At 40.8% G+C, this 21,802-nt stretch overlaps 1 protein-coding gene across 2 annotated transcripts in view; it reads right to left on the minus strand.

Moving 5' to 3' along the window:
* Positions 1-21,802, minus strand: part of ANKHD1 (ankyrin repeat and KH domain containing 1) — a 121,968-nt gene that overhangs the window by 26,720 nt on the left and 73,446 nt on the right. For both annotated transcript variants that reach the window (XM_086471048.1, XM_086471049.1), the window contains 7 exons: positions 21,183-21,285; positions 11,063-11,806; positions 4,078-4,223; positions 3,810-3,921; positions 2,824-2,969; positions 1,542-1,684; positions 532-745 (listed from right to left, as the gene is read on the minus strand). In XM_086471048.1, coding sequence (XP_086327174.1) covers positions 532-745; positions 1,542-1,684; positions 2,824-2,969; positions 3,810-3,921; positions 4,078-4,223; positions 11,063-11,806; positions 21,183-21,285 — 1,608 coding nt within the window. The remainder of the gene's footprint in view (positions 1-531; positions 746-1,541; positions 1,685-2,823; positions 2,970-3,809; positions 3,922-4,077; positions 4,224-11,062; positions 11,807-21,182; positions 21,286-21,802) is intronic.

Here is a 21,802-nt window from a genome sequence, read left to right on the forward strand (position 1 = left end):
TGGGACCTGTGGAGCATTTCAGAGGCACAGAAAGTCACAGTACTGAAGCCATGGGTTCTACAGCAAGGTAAAAGCGTTACAAAGTTCGATTGCACTACTTCTGTGGTAGACAAGAAATCTGTTCTATAAGAGAATCACTACAAGCCACACGATTCTCTTCCTGCCTAGACTTCACTCATATGTAAAAAGATGTATATCTATCTGTTCTGTTAACGAGTATCATGTCAAGCTTAAACCTGAAAAGTTTCTCAGTACTACAAAACAAGAGTCAATCTAAGCTTCATTATGAACGCAGAAGGACCAGTCAGCTTTTCCCTAACGCAAAAAAGAAAAAAAAAAAAAAAAAAATCACCATCATTGATGCTTTCATTATTTTTTTTAAAATGAAACTTATTTCAGAATATTTAGTAAGTCCTCTGAGCCCAGACAGGCTCAAAGTAACAGGAAAACTTGAAGAAACTTGAAGACTCAGAGAAATCACCTGCTAGAAATACACCTTAAATAAGGAAAGGCGAGTCACACACTACTTACCTTTGCCCTGTGCTCGACGTTGGCCTTCCTGTCCAAAAGCAGACTGACCACCTCTGCTCGGCCCTGGAAACAGGCCAGGGTGAGGGCTGTGTTCCGGTTGGTCTCAATTTGGGCGTTAATATCTGAACCCATATCAAGCAACAGCTTCACGGCGGGTACATGGCCATTCATAGCAGCCAGCATCAGAGGAGAAATGCCTAGCTTACTGCCAGTCCTATGGGGAAAGAAACAAACTGCATTTCCCAGAACCGGAGGAATGCTCTGGGAAATGTAAGTGCATCTAAGAAGAACAAAATGTTTTGTTGTAAGCCAGAAAGGAACATAGATCGTACACAAATATAGACATTGACCTAAAATACTAGCATCTCTTAACTGATGAGAAGAAACCATCAGAGTAACTACATGCAATACACAATTGCAATTTATACACAAGGGAAAAAAAAAAAATCTTTTCAGCTTTTAGACATTCAGTTGGCCGAAGCAGGCACAAGCCTTAAACTGCATATACTAAAAATCAAGGCTGCCTCCAATTCATTCAGAAAAAACATGCTTCTAGCACAGCTGCAGTAGTGATAGAACACATGTACGCTTTCTTGAAATGAATAAAGAGGAGGCTTAAGAGCCATAGCTGTGTAAATTTGTTCCTCTTACTGAAAAAGACATCTGCAAACACACAGAGCTGCCCCGAGTGCCTTGGCTAGTTCCTTTACCTGGTTCTATTGGAAATAGTTTGACTTCTAGAACCCAGAATGGTGGAAAAGGGAAAAGGAAGGAATCAGTTTGCAAACTATAACAATTCCTTCAAATTCAAGTGCAAAGGAGACAAAGTTTGTGATAGTTAAAGGCAATTTAAAAGCACCAAGATAACGTGAACATACAGGATAACAGTGCAGAAAGGCTGCAGGGAGGTTTGGAAGTGCTAAAGATTCCAACCTACAGCCCAGTATGCAGCCAGCAGCGCCATATGTCTGTGGTGTAGTGCAGTTCATTTGGTGTAAATAGCACATTACCTTGAATTAATTTCTGCCCCAGCATTGAGAAGAATCTTGATGATATTAACATAGCCACCAGATGCAGCAAGGCTTAACGGCGTATAGTCAGACACATTGCGGTGTTCTTTATTCGCTCCCCGGGCCAACAGCAAATCAACCACCTGAAAAGACAGCATGCATATTAAAAGATGTATTTCTGCTATTATCCAGAAAGTGAAAGGATGTTATCACATGTTCAGACCTCCCAGTATGCCACCAGTTTCCATCATGAATAAATAGATAGGATCCTACAGGAAAACCTCTATCCTCTTTTGCTTTACTTTTACACACGCGCTGTACAGACTCCACAACTGATGAACATGTCAGCTAACCTGCGTGGGCTGTAGCAGTGCAGCACTTGTCTTCCAGAAAGATTATTTTACCTAATCAAAAATGTGAGATTTTAAAGTGAAGCTCTTCCTGTGAATCTTGTTTGCAAACAAGGGATCTATCCCACTCCCGTAATGTCTCGGTGTTTGAGCACCTCTTTCAGAAACTCCCACAACTTTAGTTAAAATGACACTTGAGCCAAGATTGACCATCTGTATTATATGGTCTTTCCAACAAAACACATGGTAAAAATTGGACTGATGTTCACGGAACAAGCATGAGCAAGGACTTCTCTATCACAAGCTGCTTAAGAGACATAAAAGGGGAAAAAACTAAAACATTTTTGGTGATGTACTGCACTTTAGTGGGCCTCATTTTGCTAATAACATAGGCTAGATGATTTTCAAATAAGCCAGAAAAAAGGCTGCCTCACAAGGTGCTAAGCCAGAAACATAAGACAGATTCTGGCATAAGGGAAAAAAAAAAAATAAAGAGGAAGAACAAAAGACTGCAGTAGTTCAGTACGTAATGCTGTCACAGGCCACACTGTTGTCCAGTTTCTGTCCTTGTGTGCCTGCACTGGCTGTTTTTAGTTTTGAGAGTGGGGAGGATGCATAAGGGAAGTGTTCAGTGAATAAAGTCATTCATTCAACCTCTCTGTCTCCCTCACAAAAGTACTTACCTTGCAAAGATACAGTGATGCAAGAACAACTGCAAGTTATAGCAACCACTAGCTAACAAAACTGGGATAGCCAAGGGAGAGAAGAATAAATTCCCTTTCCTCTTGGAAGAAAGAGACCTAAATTAGCTACTCTTACACAGGTTAAAAACCTTTCAGAAAAAGGGTGATTTATTGTGAGATCAACAAAAAAACACTGTATAAAAACTATTTTAAAAAATTCAAACCCATTGAGGATAAGTATGTCTGTACCTCTTGGCGTCCACCGGAGCATGCCAACGAAAGCGGAGTATCCTTTGTGCGCTCAGACTGTGCTTCTATATCCCCACCTTTGTCTAGAAGAATTTCCACTACACCAACATGTCCAGCAGTTGCAGCCAGAATCAAAGGTGTAAAACCTAATTACAAGACATCAAGTTAAAAGCAACCTTGAGAATCTCAGAAGTATTATTAAGGAGAAGGAATGCAGAAAACTGTTAATTCACAATTACTTCTATTGATCAGACCTGTCTTCCTCAGAGTGGGGGCTTCCTGGTATAGGCCACCATCTCAGACCCTTTCCTAGTCTTCTTCTGACCCTGACACATCTAGGCTCTGATTCCAGCCAAATATAATACAGGCTTTTCATAAGGAATCTAAACAGTACTTGTGCTGATCATTTTCGATTAAGTTCTGACCAACTCATATCTCCAGAAAATTCAGGGCTTTCCATTTAATTCCTATTCAGCAAAGCTCCAATAAGCTCTGCACATGTTGCCCATTTCCAATGGTCAGTGTGAGTTCTGAGACCGACATGGTGGTTTTGTCCTCTCAACTCCAAAACATCTAAGATTTTGCTGAATTCTGTTATTGGGAACAATCTGATACACCACCTCACAACTACTCCCCATCAGCTCTGTCAGCCCAGATTCGGTATTTATCCCCATTAGCCACTCTATTCAGTATGCTAAGGTCTGCTGTAGAAGGTGAATCATAAGGACTCCACATTTTGTGAAAAGTGTGCTTCACATTTTGCAAATCTTAAGATACCGCTCAGATGCGCTTTCTTTCAAAAATACAGCTAGAAAGGCATGCACTGGCTTTACATGGCAAATATTTCTACATGAAGTGCAAGAACGCAATGACACGTTTTTGCAAGCTTTGGTAATTTTCTGAAGCAAAGAATCCCAAACCCCAATTTGAAATTCGCTGTTTCAAGTTGTAGTTGATGTTCAAACTGTTTTACTGTTTTAGCTTACCCTTCTTGTCTCTGTGTTCAATATTGGCACCACGTGCTATCAGTACAGATACGAGTTCTTCATGACCTCCCGCACACGCAAGGGTCAGAGCAGTGTCATGGTTACTTTCAGTCTTCATGGTTGGTAAGAAAAGAAGCAGATATTCAGAAATTAAAAATACTTTAAGAGAACTTTAACACTTTTAAGACAGTACTAGATTAATTTTTTTTCCTTTCAGAACTTAGCAGAAAGTAAATCCCCTCAAACCCAACTGCAATCAATCACTCACATGTGCATCGATGTCAACCGAAGGATACATAGGGAGCACCGACTGCGAGGGCACATTGCTCGACGCCTGTGAGCAAGGCTCGGGTGTAGGGGATTCGGTAGTGTGCGAGGAGCTGGCGGCGCCACTGGGCACTCTGCTATTCACAGCTGAAAAGTAATACCGTGTCATTAATCCACTCTTAGGAATGCCGCATCTTATACGAAAAATATTTAGTCCCATAAAACTGCAACAGTCTCATATCAAAACAATGGGGGGGAAACAAATTGTGTTCCTAAAAACAAATGAGTTGGTGTCTTGCGCAAAGCAGCTTTCCGGCAGTTAAACAGTGTGAGCATCGTCTCCAAACTGTGTTAAGGTAGAAAACAATTTTATAAATTAGTCTGTATGCATTAAGAGTACGATTATGAAGATTATTAGTTATCCCTTTCAAATTGTAACCTTCGCTGCTAGAGTTCGGTTGTATGCTCAGTTTAAGCAGGCAAATGATTTATCACTGAAACCCAAACCTGATGTTCAGGAATACAGTCTCATTCTGGAATTCAAGTTTTTCACTTAAAGGTTAGCGCACACCTGGTCTCTAGAGAAGGTTTTCAAAGCAAGATGACTGACAGCAACTTACGCTGTTAATCGTGTCTCGGAGTTAAAACAACCCAGGAAGGGTAGAAGAGAAGCAGACAGGAGGGGACAGTCAACAAAAATAATCGAGCTTAAAACTGTGCTCTCTAAAATTTATTCTGACTGATCCACAACCTGTGAAAGATTTTCATCCTAAAATCCATTGCAGCTCAGGGATACAAGGAATGCAGCTTTCTTGTCTTTTCTTTTTAAACAAAGCAAAACAAAACAAAACAACAGAATCTAAAAAAATAATTGAGAATCAGATTTTATTCAACTACTTTTAAACAAAGCTTTATCAGAACAGGCAGAGAAATATCCCTACAGACATACACTGCAGGGCCAAGACCTCTGCCTGGCTTTGTAACCAAATGAGTCTGAGGGGAGCCCAAACAGATCGAAGGCTCAGCTGGGATTACTGGGCAGGAAGGTCTAACAAACCTACACCCTAGCTATGGGTGCACTTTAACTGCACTAAGCCACGCTAACACCACGGCTGGATTTGACAAGTATTGTCGCTGCTGGATTGCCATATTTCTGCACTGTGCAGCCTCATCAGATGGAATGCCTGGTTAGCTTTAGTCATCCCAAAACACACTCCACTTAGTGCTATTCTCGGAACAAGCAACTGACGGAAAACACTAACAACTGCAGGTAAGATACAAGCAGCAGCATTTTGCTTTTGTCCAAGTGTTTCAAGCAAGAAGGGAAGATGAAGGATGAACTCAAACCTGCATACGACTTAGAGCAACTTTTACAAACCTTTCCCAGCTCAACCTTCCCGATTCCATCGACAAATCACAAACCAGCAGTTACTTGCAGGAAAATGGTGCAGATGGAAAAGTCTTAGAAAACTCCTCAACATGACCACTAATACCCCTAAATCCGCCTACAGGGCTGCACATGCACAACAAAGAAAACAGAGACTGGAGGGAGTTTAGCTGGGTCACTTCAGCTGGGCTCTGGAAACATGGGGGTGTCACTCAAGTTTGGGGAGGCAAAAGTTTTCCACTGTCTTTTTTCAGCAAAGCATTCTCCTTGGTGTGTAGGCAAAAACTAGCATTAACATGTGGCTACCACACGTAAGCAAAGTGCTGTATCTGAATTCAGAGCTGACTTTTGCTTCACATTACAACCTTCATGAGCAAACCAGGTTCAAGTATAAAAGCTCCCATCTGCTTACTATGGATTATCACTTATAGCAGCAGACGAGCATTAATTAATGAAATACAATTGTTTTCTTCTCAATGCACTGAAGAGCAAGATACTAACTGTATTTCTAAAGATTAGTCCTTCCAAAATACAAGGCACCAAATCACCCTGTTAAGGACTTATATTAAATCACACTGGTCCTTCCTCATGAAAGACACTGGCTCAATGCTTTCAGATCTTGCAGCTACATATACATCCAAAGCCACATGCATGTGCTGTGCATACAAGGCAGAGGTGCACAGAGGGACTCCGCTTGAGCCAGTTTAAGGGTCCTTCATGTAATATATTCCATGTTGCTGTTACAGATTCCACAAATTCTCTACATTTCACAAGCATGACTGAAAGTGTCCAAGTATTTCTTGCATACTTTAGATTTTCATCATGTGCTTGAAACATATGAGCGTGTGTGCCAAGCACTTCATGTGCTCAGTAACAATGACGCCAAACGTGAGAGAGAACACAAAAGGCAGTAGAAATGCAGATAAACCCTGTACTGATATCCCAAACTCTTGTTAATCTAACAAGAAACAGTCCTAGAACACACACTGATTAATCAACCACTCTATCACTACTGAGTTTACAAAACTGCAGGGTTTTTAAAGTGTATAATTCTCTATTTCCTTAGCGTGGCTGGCAAGCTGGCCCAATGGAGCATCAATGTTGTTCATGCTCTGTGGAGCAAAACACGGCTGAGAACTTCTGCCTCCTGTTTCATGGGGCTGGTTTAGCTCAGCCTAAGTTACACAACACACAGATTTTTAACTCAAAGATGACCTTGCAAAATCCCTTCGCATACATTTGTATGAAATTGGAGTTAACTCCTATTTCCCCAAGTCCATTTCTGGATTAGCATCCTCAATCAGGGGAGGTGGGATAGCTACTGCTCCTGCAAACCCCATCCAGGGAGAGACAAGGTCGTCCTACTGATGGGATAACAGGAGAGCCACCGCTCTTCTTCTGCCTCCCACTATCAGGAGAAGCCTGGCTGCGCCCTCAAGGATGGCTTCATCGGTGTGACACTGGCCCCCCAGGAAGTCTTGCTGATCACTAGTCTTTAGCAGGTGACACCCACAGTGCCAGAAGCTAACGGGTGGTCTCCCCAAAGAGCAACACCCCCATACCCACTCCAGACTTTCATCTCAGTAAGCGGCATGAGGCAGGAGTGACTGCAGCAGTGGGGAGCAGCACTGGCACTACCCGTGACTCCAAGGGGCAAGGCGAGCTGGAGGGCATAAAACCAGCCCCGGGGCATGATCACCTCCAGCATCTCTACCCCGTGCCATGGGATTTTAATGGACTAGAAAAACGTGTGGCTTTCATCCTCTGAGGAGACAAAGGGGAAAACTTTCCAACACGCAGATTGCTCCCTTCTGAACAGGTGTTTTGTCTTTTCACCAGGAAGGATACCAATAAACACACTGATAGTCAGGCATTGATTAAAAAAAAACCCAACAAACAATCACACACCAAAACCCTAAAAATTTTCACAATGTGTACCTCAGATCTTTATAAAACACCTCTTTTGTGACATAGGTTTTGGGTGTTCCCATAGACTTCAATATTCAAAAACCCTGTATTTAAAAAAAAAAAAAATCTACACACGACAAAATCCAGGTTCCCCACATTTTAAGGGCTTGCAACTTTCAAAGGCACTGTCTTTGAATCAGTGTGAAGTCAAAGACAGGTCTCCAAAGACATGGCTGACTATTTTCCAAAGTTACGAAAAAATATCACAGAAAACATGACTAAAACAAAAGGAAGCAAGAACTTGGTATTTTATTTAAGTACAACTCCGGAAGCATTGTCAGAACCCCGAGCAAGCAGCTCTGGATGAGACTGCAGCTGTAGTTGGAAATTGCATCTACCTAACTGTTGTCATGCTGTGAGCATGGACGTTCATGAATACTGGATTTGGATTTCGCTTCCCCTTTCCTCAAAAGCACCGGGATTTTCAGGACAAAGAAAACAATTTTTCATGACTGAGCAGTCTTTCAGCCTGTCCGCACAGCTTCTCAGTATCATGTCACTGCAGTGAGGCTTTCGCACATTGGTAACTGTGTCTTGTTTTAGGAGTCACCATTTCTCACTCCAGATTACCCTAGTAACCAGTTTTACTCCAAACAGCAATCCTAAACTAACAGTAACTCAGATGTCACCTTCCAAATCATTACCTTAAAATACCAGAATTCTGTACAACCAACCACAACCAGAATTTCAGAACCAAGTAACAGTTTTAACAAAGTTTCTCAAAACATGCCTGGAATTTCAATACAGAAATGGGAGCTTGAGGAAGGACAGTCAGACAGAAGCATACGGAGATGCCACCTCCTGACTAAAAATACCAGCCAAGTAGAACGAACTGGAATAAAAATACTCCAACTACAGACAAAACCTAGCAACAAAGTTCCTTATCTTGAATGCCCTAAACTAGCAAAAAAGCCTCAATTCAGATACTGCCAACTAAGAAATCTACTACGGTAAATGCATAATGTGAACAGAAATGAAACTCCAAATAGGCAAGACAAGATGCTTCAAGAAATCAAATGTGTACAGAGTAATGAAAATTAGATCCAAAATGTCCTCTTTATTGGAAGATGCAATTCAAAATAATTTATTGCTTTCCTGCTCTAAACTGGACAGTATCTGTATCTCTTTTATAAACCAAATTAAAATTTTGACTGTAGTAAGTCACACCTTCAAGAAAGGATTAGCTGCAAGATTTCTGCTTCAACACATCTAAATAAACTCCATTACAACCACAATGTTCTGGAGTGGAAAGAGCTGCTTCGGGTTTAGGTTTTACCTGACTTTCCAAAGGTTACTCAGTTACTTCTGTGTGACTTTATGAAAGAGGGGACTTGGGTACACATCCACCAGCAACTGACTGCCAGCGAGACTTCCAGCACTTCGCACCTTGATGTCCACACCTCAACAGCTAGCAGCTGACAGATTTCACCATCGGACTGGCAAGATAAATATTCCACTTGTGTATGCTGTCACAATGAAGTTAGTCAGCAAAATAAAGATTTGAGGCTTTGCAGAAATGCAAGTTTCTCCCCTACAACTAGTCTCAACTGAGGCTTTGAAAAATTTGCCTCTTATGTCACCACTAGTAAAAGCACCAGTAGAAAGTATTATGTCTTTAAAGAATTAAGGACTAATGGGCAAGTTTGTGGAAAAAGGTCAAGTGTGTTTTAAATATGGAACAAAGTTTGTAGCATAACTAGGTAGATTTACAGTTTTGCATTTGAGGAATAGTAGGATTATCACACAGGGGTCACTTTTACACAGTCTGCGTTTAAAAAGCAAGCAAAATATCTAATTCTCTTCAACATTTTTTTGGGGGGGAGGGAATTAAAACAAACTTATGAATTTTATAAGAAAATATATTTCAATAAAGCAACATCAGTACATTTTCAGAGGAGCCTTTGCTCCAATTGAACAGACGAAGTTTCCTTGAGTTGCGTTTCTGTAAACAGTTTCTAATAGTTGTAGAAGAGCGTGCTATTGATTTTTGAAATGAGTAAATCTCGTTCCGTAGCAAAAAACAAAGTCCTTAATTACTTAGCAAAAACTATAAACAATTTCAGAAAATGAACCAATGTCTATTCAAGGGTTTTAAAATTATTTTTAAGATAAAGATTTTCTGGTTGGTTGCAATCTTTTTTCAAACAGCATAGTCCTTGAACTCAGATGACTGCAGCAGTTCTTGACGAATGTTTTGGATGTAATACACAGCTGCTAACCTTGAAAGGGTACACACCACCTGGTCTTGTGGTAGGTATGTTGAACTGGCAGCAACAGGAACTACTCCAAAGATTAAGCCCTTGTTGATTATGTGTTGCATTAACCATTCAAATTTTTCTCCTGACACACTCCAGTACTAAATCTTGAGTAATAAAAATCGAGAATAATCCAACTGCATTTTCATTTTAATGTTGGCTGAATACTCTGAAGAGCACCGTAGAGTGGGGGAGGGAGGCACGCCATGCCAGAAAAGGGGGAACTGAGACCGATGATCTATACTAGAGGATTTCTTTGAATTACAGCGTACAGCTGAAGGGAGTTGGTACAACACACCACACTACTCCACAAAATGATGGTTTCCATGGGAGGTTGCGAAGTTGCAAGTAGTCTCCACTCGCATGAGCTCGATGCAGTTCCCATTCTAAAAGCTCACAGGCCCAGCTGGCCAAAGGCCTCACTGCACATCTCGACAACCTTGGAACGAACTAAGAGGACAGGGCAGTGACTACGAGAGGGGGCAGGGGGAAGGCAAGAAAATAAGGGCTGAGGGAGAGACGCAAGGTGCAAAGTAAAGTTGAAAAACACCAAATTAAAAAAAAAACTACAGACCAAACAACACTGGCTATATCCTACATACCTCCAGCAGCAAACATCAATCCCAGTCAAATCCATGAAATGAAGTCAACCAAAACCAATACCTCTTTTTCCACAAGGGCACTCACACAACCCAATGCGTGGGAACTTTCATTCCTCTTCACACCGTTATCCACAAAGGGAAGGATGTTTGGATTTTTGCTTTCCCTCCAGATAACAGGACACATTTTTGCCGTATGTTATATCTAACAAGCAGATATTCCTGTACAACCACCAGGGTTTAGAGAGTATTCTGAAAACCAAGCCATTACAGAACTGAGTGGTTGTGCACAGATTCCAGGTTGTGTTTAAATGGTAGCAACACCTCGAGCAGCAAGGAGAGGGACACATTTGTCCGTACAAGTGACAATAATTTGGCTTTTTCTAGAGATAGCTACTACACTGAAGAAAGTCACTGAGGTCTAAGTCTGTATAGAAAATTCTACAGAAGATATAAAGTGGTCACGCTTTTAGGTTTCCTAATGGGGACTACTAATCACTCATGATACGGCTCTTTAAAGCAGCACAGAAAAAGATGAGGCCAAAGGGGCTAAAACAGGTCTCCAGTACAGGAAGTTTTGCATTTTGGAAAAAAGATATTTAAGTGTCTCATGTTAGAATTGGAAGTCACTGTTAGGATTAATAGCACTAATCAGGAACTTTATTCTTAAGCAAGTATTCCCAAACTGGAAAACCCCAAGACGTTTTTGGAGGGAAGGAAAGAGAGGGAAACTGAGCACACAAATTAATGCAAAAATAGGTATATTTCTTAACCCACCTGCTATTAGGTCATCAAGAGTGTCGGTAAGCGTCTGTGCTGGAGTGGCAACCATTAATCCGTCTGGTTCTTGAACTAAGAGCCCCTGCCCAGCAATTTGCTGCTGCTGTCCTACATTCTGCTGATTCCCTAATGCTTTCTGAAGTTCAAGAGACTCTGTCCCATTATAACCTAAATTACCAGAAAAATTACATTGCGGTGCTGGCAAAGGCTGGATAGGGACAAACTCTATTTGTTCAGCAGGTGGTGGAGACTGTTGTTGCTCGTCATCTTTAGACAAGATTGTGTCAACCTGAGGTAACCCTGAAAAGTTATCCTCTGGCAGACCCTTATCGGCTTCCACTTCTGGGAAGACCCCTGTAAGTGGGCACTGCTGCTGCAGGGGAAGTGGTGTGTCTGTCTGACCTTTGGTCTCCAAATATTCTTTGGTAAACTGCTGTTGGGTTTTCATCTGCAACTGCCTTTCCACCTTCTGCAGCTCCTTCAATATTTTCTTCTTCTTCTGTACTTGTTCTTCTCTGTTCTTTTTAAGTTCTTCAATCTTATCTTTATTTAAAGGTTCACCTTGAATTAATTCCAATGATTTAAGTTGTGCTTTTTCAATAGCACTAATTCTCTGTCCAAGTTCATTCAGCTTGCCTTCAGTCTCTTCTACTATGCATTCCAAAGGCTGGTATGGGTGAAAAGGTGGCAGTAGGTCCTTATCTGCTACCTGCAGGGAACTTGACTTCTGCTTGGATGCACCTAAGCACATGAAAAATGTTTGAAAAAATGCCATGCTGAAGATACCCCAAACCTCCCCTCTCACCCACCAAAATAAATAAATAAATTTAAAAAAAAAAAGTCTTTACAACTAACACTGCACATCTGTCAAACCACAGAAAGGCAAACCCTAGACTCAATGTTCAGACAAGAAAGGACAAAGCACACAGCCAGAATTCTCAGTATCGATCCTAATATCCCTTTGAACAAGCTATTTTAATCTTAAGGAATAAGGAACCTTTATGGTTTCTGACATATGTGACAATGCATCTGGGAAGCAAAATCAGCAAGAGCAGCAAGGCAATTTAAACAATTTACTGAGTTCTCAAAGTTGTTCTGGTGTGCAAAGCGATTAAACTAAGACTATTTTCCAGAGGCTAACTCCAACCGCAAGGTTACAAGCAGAAGTAGTCTACGTTTGAGAGAAGACTAACTCTACAGTACGAGCAGTATCTGGAACTCCTGTTTCCCCAAACTCTATGGCATTCCACTTTTACATTCCAAATAGAACGCTGCCAGTGCAGGCTTAATGTGTACAAATACATTTTGAAGCTTTAGCACCTTTTTAAAAGTTCTGAGACAAAATTAACAGCTTGCTTGCCTCCCTCTCTCCACTAACAGGTTAACAACCCCGCTCACTACTAAGACCAAACAATAATCTTCGACGTGAATCTAGCAAGGCCAAGCCAGGGCAGCGCTTCCCTGAGTGCTCACTGCCTCAAGCAACCCAAGGCTGCTCTCCTGAAAACCACGTCTGTGAAACCTCTAGTCAGATCTTGCTAATAGGAATCCATCAAGTGCTGAAATTTTAATTATGACTTCATTGTAAGAAACTGTAATTAAAAATAGGGAAGGTTTCAGCTCAAATGATTTTCTGCACTAACACTCATTTGCTGTACCTGAACAGTTACATACGTAGCTTTTTAAAACAAAACAAATATCTACAAAGCAGACTCACACAATTAATCACTAAAAGAGGAAGTAAAATTATGTGCAGTTTGAACCATGACTTCATGAAGTTACCTAAGAATCACACAGTTAAGTGAAAATCTGGATGCAAGAACTGAGTTGCAGAGCTGTCACTAGCTCTGGAAGGATTAAGTTTCCTAAAACACCGATTTATTTCTCTCTGGGCCTTCCTCCACCAAAGCACTTATCCACAAGTGACTTCATTTTGCATTGCTGTCAAAACAGGAGTCACATACACCTCACTCTGAAACGAATCTTTTTTTGAGGAACTAACTGAAAAAGCAAACAAATGTGAGAATTTTCTCTTATAAAAGATAAAGAACAAATATTAAAATAAAAGTGAGCCAACTCTGTGCTGAATACCTACACCAGTAAACCATAACTAAATTTAAGGTAAACAACAAAAATCGTCATAACCCCAGGAAATACCCCAGCATCCCACAGACACTGTAGCCACCCTTCAGTAAGCTCTTTCTCCAGCTCGCTACTTCCCACAGCTGCCTTGCACAGGTCAGTAGTTCCAGCCAAATACCTACAGCAACCACTATTATTTTGTCTCTGAACCATAAGAGAGACCCAAGACAATTTGTCAGAAGACAATAAAGAATTTGACTAAAGTTTAGTAGTGACTTGCTTTGTGCTGGCTGGTAGATATTTAGCTCAAGCCTTCTGTAAGCTGCTGGCTATTTGGCTTTGTAGCGTACTGAGGGTTTATATAGTTCATTTTCAAAAGTGGGACTTAAAATTCAAGTTTTGCAGACCGCTCTTGAAAAATATATTTACACTCACCCAAAAATTCTGAAACTCTTGTCTATATCTTTGTTAGAAACTAATAAAAGTCAGTTGGTGTCTTTTGCAACAAAGCTGCACCACTGCTGAAGTAGCTGAAACATTATAGTACCCTAACTGCGACGCAGTCCTGCCTTCAAGCCACGACTGCGATGGGAACCCTTTGCATTGCTCTGTTTAATGTCGTTCCTAAGGTTACCCTATCTATCATTTCCATCCTAACACAAAGCATTCCCATGACCTGGCAGCTCTGAACAGCTTCCATCACTCTGTAGGACAGAAAATCTGCAGCTCAAAGAGCCCCCAAATAATAAAGTACCAACACTGTCCCTCTCAAGTCCTACCTGGTGAGAAAACAAGCCTGTCATAGGAAAAAAACCCCCACTTCTCTGCAAGTACAAAGCAAGCAAAGAGCAAAAGTACAGCCTCGTATTGAGACTTGGACAGGTGGAGGAGCCAAGGCTGGTCTCACAGCCAGCAGCGGCTCAGACCAGGAATGGCCACAGAAAGCTGGGACAGTTTCTGAAGACGGGCATTAGAAAACCAGCAAGTAAAGAGCTGGGCTCTCAACTCCCAGAAAAGCTGCAGAGATTTACTTTAATAAGCTTCTAATTAATTAGAAGGGTCACTTTTCAGGTTCTAGATCAACCCTTTCCACGCCAGAAAACAGTTGCAACCTGTAATCTTGAGGACAGCGGAAGAGGACGAGGGGTAGGAAGAAAGATCTGCTAAACCTGACATGCACATCTGAACAGCCAGTGCAAGCCAGAGGTGGCGGAGATGCTGTATGTAGCTTCGACTATGTAAGCATTATAATACAATATTATAATAGTGAAAGCATATTAAAGTAGCAATTTCCTAGTTTATTCAAATCTCTTCCATACTACAATATTCTGAAAAATACTGTGCCTATTTTAGTAAATAATTATGAACAAGACACTACTTTATACTTTCACTTTTGAAATACGTAAGCGCAGTAAGACTTAAAAAAAATCCAAATCACAGGCCAGATCATAATTGATTTATTTTTAAAAAAATTTTCTTCATTTATCTTTTTGGTTTAGCATCAATTGTCTACACAAACAACCTACTACAAAATTAAACCTATCAATATCATGTAGTCAATCTAGCCTCTAAAGCAACTGTTTTGGCCACTTTCAGAAGACTTGCTTAGTACGAACTGAAGACTGAGGATCAATGAAATCCAGATGTTGCTACACGAATACCACCTGCCATCAGGTAACCATGATTACAGGATAAAGAACTGCTGGGTTGACAGAAAACACAGAGCAGTTATGGGGACACCAAGAAAGCTGCAGAGTAAGGAAACAATCGTTTCCCAATTTGTTTTGTGAACAGTAGCACCAATTGCACTTTTATTTATATTTCTATCTTCCCACAGGTTTTGGTCCCTAACCTGACCAATTCAGCCTTCACCACCACTCCTGTAGAGTGCACACACACCTTCAGCCAGTTTTTTGACCAATACACATGACTCGGGGAAAGACCTACTCTGTACAAACACAGCATCCCATCCATTTCCCTGACTACTTATTCTCTCCAGGAAATAAGTGTAAATGTTTCCCATGGAAATCTCCTGTATGCTGCAGATAACCTCTTAAGTACCTGAGTTGCAATAGCCTGTTCACCCAGCTGAGCTACCCCCAGGCACCATTACTGGTCTCTTAAGCACCCAGTAGTACACAGGAAGGACACCATTACCAGTTTTTAACACCTTCTGGCTGCAAGTATCATTTAAAGGTCCTAGACACTGTGAGCAAGAGTTTGGAAGAACAACCTTCATATTTATAGTCCTCAGGTGGCTCTCCTAAGCAATTAAACTGTTCCAATTCAAATTTGCTTAAAACCATTCATTCTTTATAGGGTTGCTGCCTACGAACAAGTCTGATACCATATTTCATCTTGAGTGCTTATGAACTCGAGGAACTTGCTCTTCTAGGCCTGACTTCTAATCCACAGGATGTCTTCCCTCAAGAGAGAAGTCAGTTATATGCCCTTTCACAATGAGCAGAGCAGAGCAGCAAGGTGAGATGCTACCAGTCCAAAACAAACCTAACTAAAACTAGCTTACTGACTCCAATGGGACTGTTATTAGGTGTACTGCCTACATTTGCTAACGCCCGAATGACAGCCTCACACTTTACAGTAGTAGCCAGGCAGGTACTTGCGCTGTCCTCCGCAAGCCTGAGGACTGACATATTTACTCCAAGGAAGTGGACGAGATATACGAAGCAGGTAAGTAATTTTCGTATGTAAATGAAGCCTAGTTCAGATCTTACCCTAAAAGCACTAACTAATGAATTAGCAAGGACAGACATTTGTTGCATTTTAGAGCAAGCGACAAAAGTTTAAGAAAAATCACTACTTTGCTTTTAAGGTCTTTATAGAAAATTAAAAAGACCGAAGGTTTGGGTTTACAATCCATTATACTCTTCAGGAAGTTTCTGTCAACACAGCTTGCATTTCACCTTAGTGGTTTTCATCTTGGTCACCACCTGAAACAGTTATATTATACTTTACTTTTTACTAGATGAATTTCTGTGACAGCTCCTTAATTTCTAGAGCTATTAAATGAAGGGAGGGGAAAAAAAAAAAAAAAGAGTGGATCAAAATCCAGACAATTAAATTCCAAAAGATTTTTCCAGCATAAAAAAAAATGACAGCAAGAAAAAAAGTCAACTGTGTGATACATATTTGTACATTCAAATACATCATCTCTGCTGGAACCAATACCTAGTACATAAATCTTTACAAATCACCATGTTATCCTGAAAGGTAGTATTACCTAGAACTTACCAAAAAACCACTCCCCAAAAAACCCCACAAACCTCAAAACGACCAACCAAAAAACCAGATTCAGTCTGTTCCTCACTTCACAAAAGGCAGATGTCAGGAAGCATAAATCCATACTAAGATCTTGGTGCTTTGTTTACAGAATTGCTTGTCCACTGTTCTTGCAGTTTAGGTTTTTTTTAAAAACGTGATTTTACTCAGAAGTTGAAAGTTACATTTGCAGCCTGCAATTAAAATTCACTAGCCTCATCAACAGGAATAAGATGAGCTCAATACTGAATTTTAATGAAAATCCTGTGTTTAACTGTAATTCATACCAGTCAGAAATTCAGCTCTAAGAACCTGGGGAAACAATCAGTCAATCCATCCACACACAAATGCGAAGTACAGTATTATATAAACTGGCTAATTGGGCAACAAAAAAATACCCTACTTTTCCCAAGTAAATTTGCCTGCTGCATTGCTTTTAACACATACTTATTTCTTGTTTATCAAGAACAGGACGATTTGTGGGGGGCTGAATGATCAGATGAGTTTGTATTTTCACTACGTTCCTCCTGCGAACCATGCAGTACTTCTGCTAATCTTTGTCACTCCTGCAGCTGTTCCTGTGGAAAAATTGCAGGGAATAGGTGCAACGATACCCAAGAGGCAACGGTTAATGGCTGAAACCAAGCCAAACTTCACTCAATTTTCTGACATTCAAAAATTTGAGTTTTCAATCTTAGCCCTCTTACCAAGTTTCCTCTGGTGGCTTGCTGGTATCTAACTGGAAAATTGCTAAGATGTAATTAAATCATTCTGTGGCAAGTAGGTGATCAAAGCTTGAAAGGAGTAGAATTTCACAAACCACCATGAAAAGATTTTTATATGCTTGTGCTCTTGGGGACCTACACGTGTCTTGTTTTTAAATCATCTGCCTGCCCATCTAAAGATTCACATCAAAGAATAACAAGTCTTTAAGTCTACAAAGAAAGTGCTAGTGAAGTTAGAAAGCCGTGAGGCATGGACTTGGTAACTCATCCTGGATAACTGCCAGGATAACCTGGGATAACCCATGCATAAAATACGGAGGAAATAGCAAGAGTTAATCAGAAGATGCTGAAGCACAGGAAACAACAAACAGGCAGCTGGCTTGTGCAGTAGGGAAGTCTGAAAGGAATCAGAATGGAAAAAAGCATCAGCTTGCTTTTTTCAATGCCTTCACCTCAAGGAGAACAATATAATCTTCCTAGTTCTACTGTTAACCTGGCCCCTATTTCAATTAAATCATGCGACATATGAGAACTCTGCCAGTATATAACTCAGTATTAGGCATAAAAGTCATATATTGAAGTAAAAAAATGTATTGAATTTGTAGCTATTGAAGCTATGTGGACTTCGTTTTTCTTTCCCTTCTCCAAACCATGAGACTGTTTGATTTAACACAGGGATACAGGGGATACCGTATTGTGAGGGTCTACCGCAAAAACCTTACAGATTCCAAAAATCCTACCCAACTTTAAGGGAACTCTGGTCTCCTTCCCAGGGATCAAAGGCAAATGCGGGCAGCTTTCATGTGAATAACTTAAATCTATTAGATCTTGTGGAATTCTAAAAAAGGTGCACCCCAAGTGAGAAACACTGCAAGTTACTGCCCACTTAAAAATAACAGCGGAGAAGTCTAATGACAGCATGTTGATAAGTTTTAAGCACTCTGTTAAGGCCAATTAGTTCATTGGCAAGCACAATTTCAAATTAGCTATGAAGTAAAACAAATCTGGAGAAAAACTTACAAAATTGATACCTCAGCCTCCAAAATCAGACTACTTTAAATTTTGACATGTTTAAAAACACCTGACATAGTTCAAATATTTCGACTAAGACGCCAATCCTGCTGCTTTACACAGACTCCCTGAGCATGCCCTGGTTGCACTAGCACGCTGTTTTTCACTAACGTTCTAAAAACACGCCATGGGTTCAAGCCACTGCGCTCACCGGGCACACCCGGCAAAAGGCTACAGCAGAATCACCACTGAGACCTCCAAACCCCACTGTGATTAAACACTAGCTTGCACTTCCAAACCAGACAAGATTCTCAACGGCAAAGCTACTACACCAGCTGATTTCCTGACGAAATCCAGCAGCTTTACTTTCGACCATGTCATGTGCTGGGCACTCAGACCCCCTCATCCCAGGCAGCAAGGTGCAGGTACCCTTGGAGCTTCATCCTACCCACTGCGCTTTACATCCCTCGCAGCCTAAAGCAAGAGACACCCTCTGGTCCTGCAGAAATAGCCCAGTTGTTTTTTTTCCAGCCAAAAGACTCCTTGTGTTGAGCTGCTACATCAGAATAGCTGGCTGCTGAGCAATCCTGCCCATGTTCGAGCGAGTGCAGCAGCAAGTACAAAACGCCAAGGAAGGGATCTCCTGCCTCTCCCCACGGAAGCAGAGCTGGACTTCACTGGGATTCCACTTTTACATGGAGACGACAGACACGTGCTGAAGTGCGCTAAATCAATCCTTCCTAAGCACGCAAGAGTTGAGGTCTGTTCAGTCCCATGAACTAATTCTGCTTCTTCTTTCACCTGATTTTTCTTTGGCTCTTTAGAAGGTTACCACCTTTGTGTATCACCTTTATCTCTAGAGTGTCTCCAGATCCACTGTCACCTCTGAAATATTTCTCTTTTCAGTTGCTAAATATTGATATTAAATCCTTTGTTAATATATTTATTGAAATGACAACTATTTGCCTTCTTTCTTTGCTGAATAATGATAATAATAATAATGGAATTCAAATTAGACCATAAATTCCTCTTGAAAAACCTCACACCATATTTGAATCATAACAATAACATACAAGCGTATTCTAGTTTTACACTCCACTTGCCAAGAGCTCCTGAGGAAATAAGTTGATACTATCGCATTTCTTGCAAAACTAACACAGGCCCCTAAAAACCAGCCTGGGCTGATGTTAAGAAGGCTGGGTTCCCCTCTCCTTCATCCAGGTGGTTAAGAGTTTATGCAAAAAATCGAGGGGCTACTTCTAACTGTGAAGGCAAGAAATTTGTCTTCCCCAGGACAAACAATTTTGTTAAACAAGAACTTAAGATCGCTTTCCCCCCTCACCATGGAAATAACGAACACGTCTTTATTGACACCCTCTTTTGCCCCTCGCCTCCCAAGCAGTCTAAGGACGAACGGCCGGAATGCTAAAGTCACGTGTGTGTACAGCAGGGCAAGAACGGAAGTTCAGCAAAGACCACTACCTCAAGCGCAGTCAGTAGCATAGTGGTGTCACTGCAACGACCACACAGTGTTTAATCACAAAAATACCGTTTTTCCCCTAAAGAGCTGAGATACACAAGAGCTTTGCACACAAAATTTTCAGGAATGCTCCGTCAGCCCAATGACATATTTTGGATTATTACATCTCTTGCAACCCATCACAGATTTGTTTTGCTTACACGCATGAAGCGTGTCTTGAATTAGATGTCTCTGTGCCAGTTCCAACAACATGGTACTGCTAAAAAAAAATGCCTGAAGTACATGCTGACACTTGCAATTTTTTTTTAATGAGAGCTATTTCTTAAACTACAATCAACTACTTGCTTTTCACAATTTGATTAAATAACGTGAGACTGAGCTTGTAACTTTAGCCTTCTGACTCAGTATCAACTAATCTCTCATTGATTCCCACGCATCAGAAAATGTTCTTCCAGAACACTAATCCACTTCATAATACTAGTAGTTATTTAATTGTAAGGGCACAAGTGCTGGTACATAGCTTTCTGCTGTATTTGAACCAGAAGCTGCACATCCTTTTCATTTGTTTGCTATTCATTTTTATGAAGTCCAAAATATCGAGTGTTGCACATCCCAGGAAAAGGATACCGTAACTGCATTTGAGAAGTCACACACATGGCATATATGTATGGAGAGAGTCACTCAAACACCATTAGGTACAAAACTTTTTTTCCTCTCTTCATTTGTGCCCCTGGGGATTTTTGTTTGTTTGTTTTAGGAAGCACTGAGTACTCCCAGAATAAAAGAATTAAGTAAAGCTAGCTAATGGAGCTTTGGATGCTGTAATCGATCCCTGTCCAAAACCGTAAATTGTTAGGAGCTGCAGTTTGTAACCTTCCACTTGGGAATCTGCTGCTTCTTCTGAGCTGACTTAGCAGACATGAAGAATTTGTCACAGAATCCATAAGTGGAAACAAACTGCTAAGTTCGCCATTTAACGACTGCAAGTAGTTGCAACCAGTCAGTTCGACCATATTCAAGCAAATACCCTGATGTTATGATTACTTACAAGAGTACTACTACTAATAGAAGAAAAATTCTCCTGCGAGTAGACCTGCATGGGCATTTTACAGTGCCAACATGTTTGCATTGCTACTGTGGGAACAGAAAAAAGTTGATATATCAGGTTCATGGATAACAGTTGCAACTATTCTAGACAACCAATGTACAATATTGAAAAGTTATCACCACACCTAGAGTTTATTAATGTTTATCAGTCTGCACTATGGCAGTTACCACAATATTTTTCTTCCAAAAATATTGGAATAAGCATAATTCTAATAAACTAGAATAAGCATAATAAAACTAGAATAACCAGTGTTACTATACTGTAGAATAGAAAGAATAAGCAAAACCTATGCACTATATAAAATACTTTTAAGTTCTACTTCATTAGAGGTGTTCAAGAGAGTGGACTATACTATGCATAAGCTCTAACACCATCATCCCCAGCCCACCTGTTTCCAAACCGCGTACACTCTCTGAGCAGCTACGTACTAACCTTTCACCACTCCCAAGAGAGGTGGCGAGTTCTCTTGAGGGGTTCTGTCAGGTTCCTGGGGAGGTACAACCATAGCAAGTGTATGCACCGGCACACGTGGAACCTTAAAACAAAGCCACAGACACACACACTCAGATAAAAAACCCTGTTGAATGGACCAGATCTTGAAGAGTTAATACAAAGACACATTGCTACAGGAGCCCTCCATTCTGCTCCTTCCAAACTCCGTTTTATGGCATGACCTGTGCCATGCCATTTCAGTGCGGATAATCTGTCAAAGTTAAATACGCTACTCTTTGAAATCCCAGGCTGTGTAGGCTAGAAAGTTGTTAACATCTTTAGGCTTTTATTCATCTAACTGCACTGGAAAGCTGCCTCTCCAGCCTGCAGAATTCTGAATTTACACAATGTATTTTCTTTCACATAAAAATGGAAATCAGCAACAACATTTGAGGGGTGCTGTCACACGGGTTTCGAACTGTTGAAACAAAATACTGAGCAAACACAACCAAGAAAATCATACTCTTTTGAAATACTAGGTTTGAGACTATGCTGTCTTAAGGAGCAGGAAAGGGAACGAAGTTCATGCGCTCCTCAAGACACTGCAGACAGTACCAGTG

This window comes from Leptosomus discolor, chromosome 10 (genome assembly GCF_034619465.1).
Source record: "Leptosomus discolor isolate bLepDis1 chromosome 10, bLepDis1.hap2, whole genome shotgun sequence".
Classification (NCBI taxonomy): Eukaryota; Metazoa; Chordata; class Aves; order Leptosomiformes; family Leptosomidae; genus Leptosomus; species Leptosomus discolor.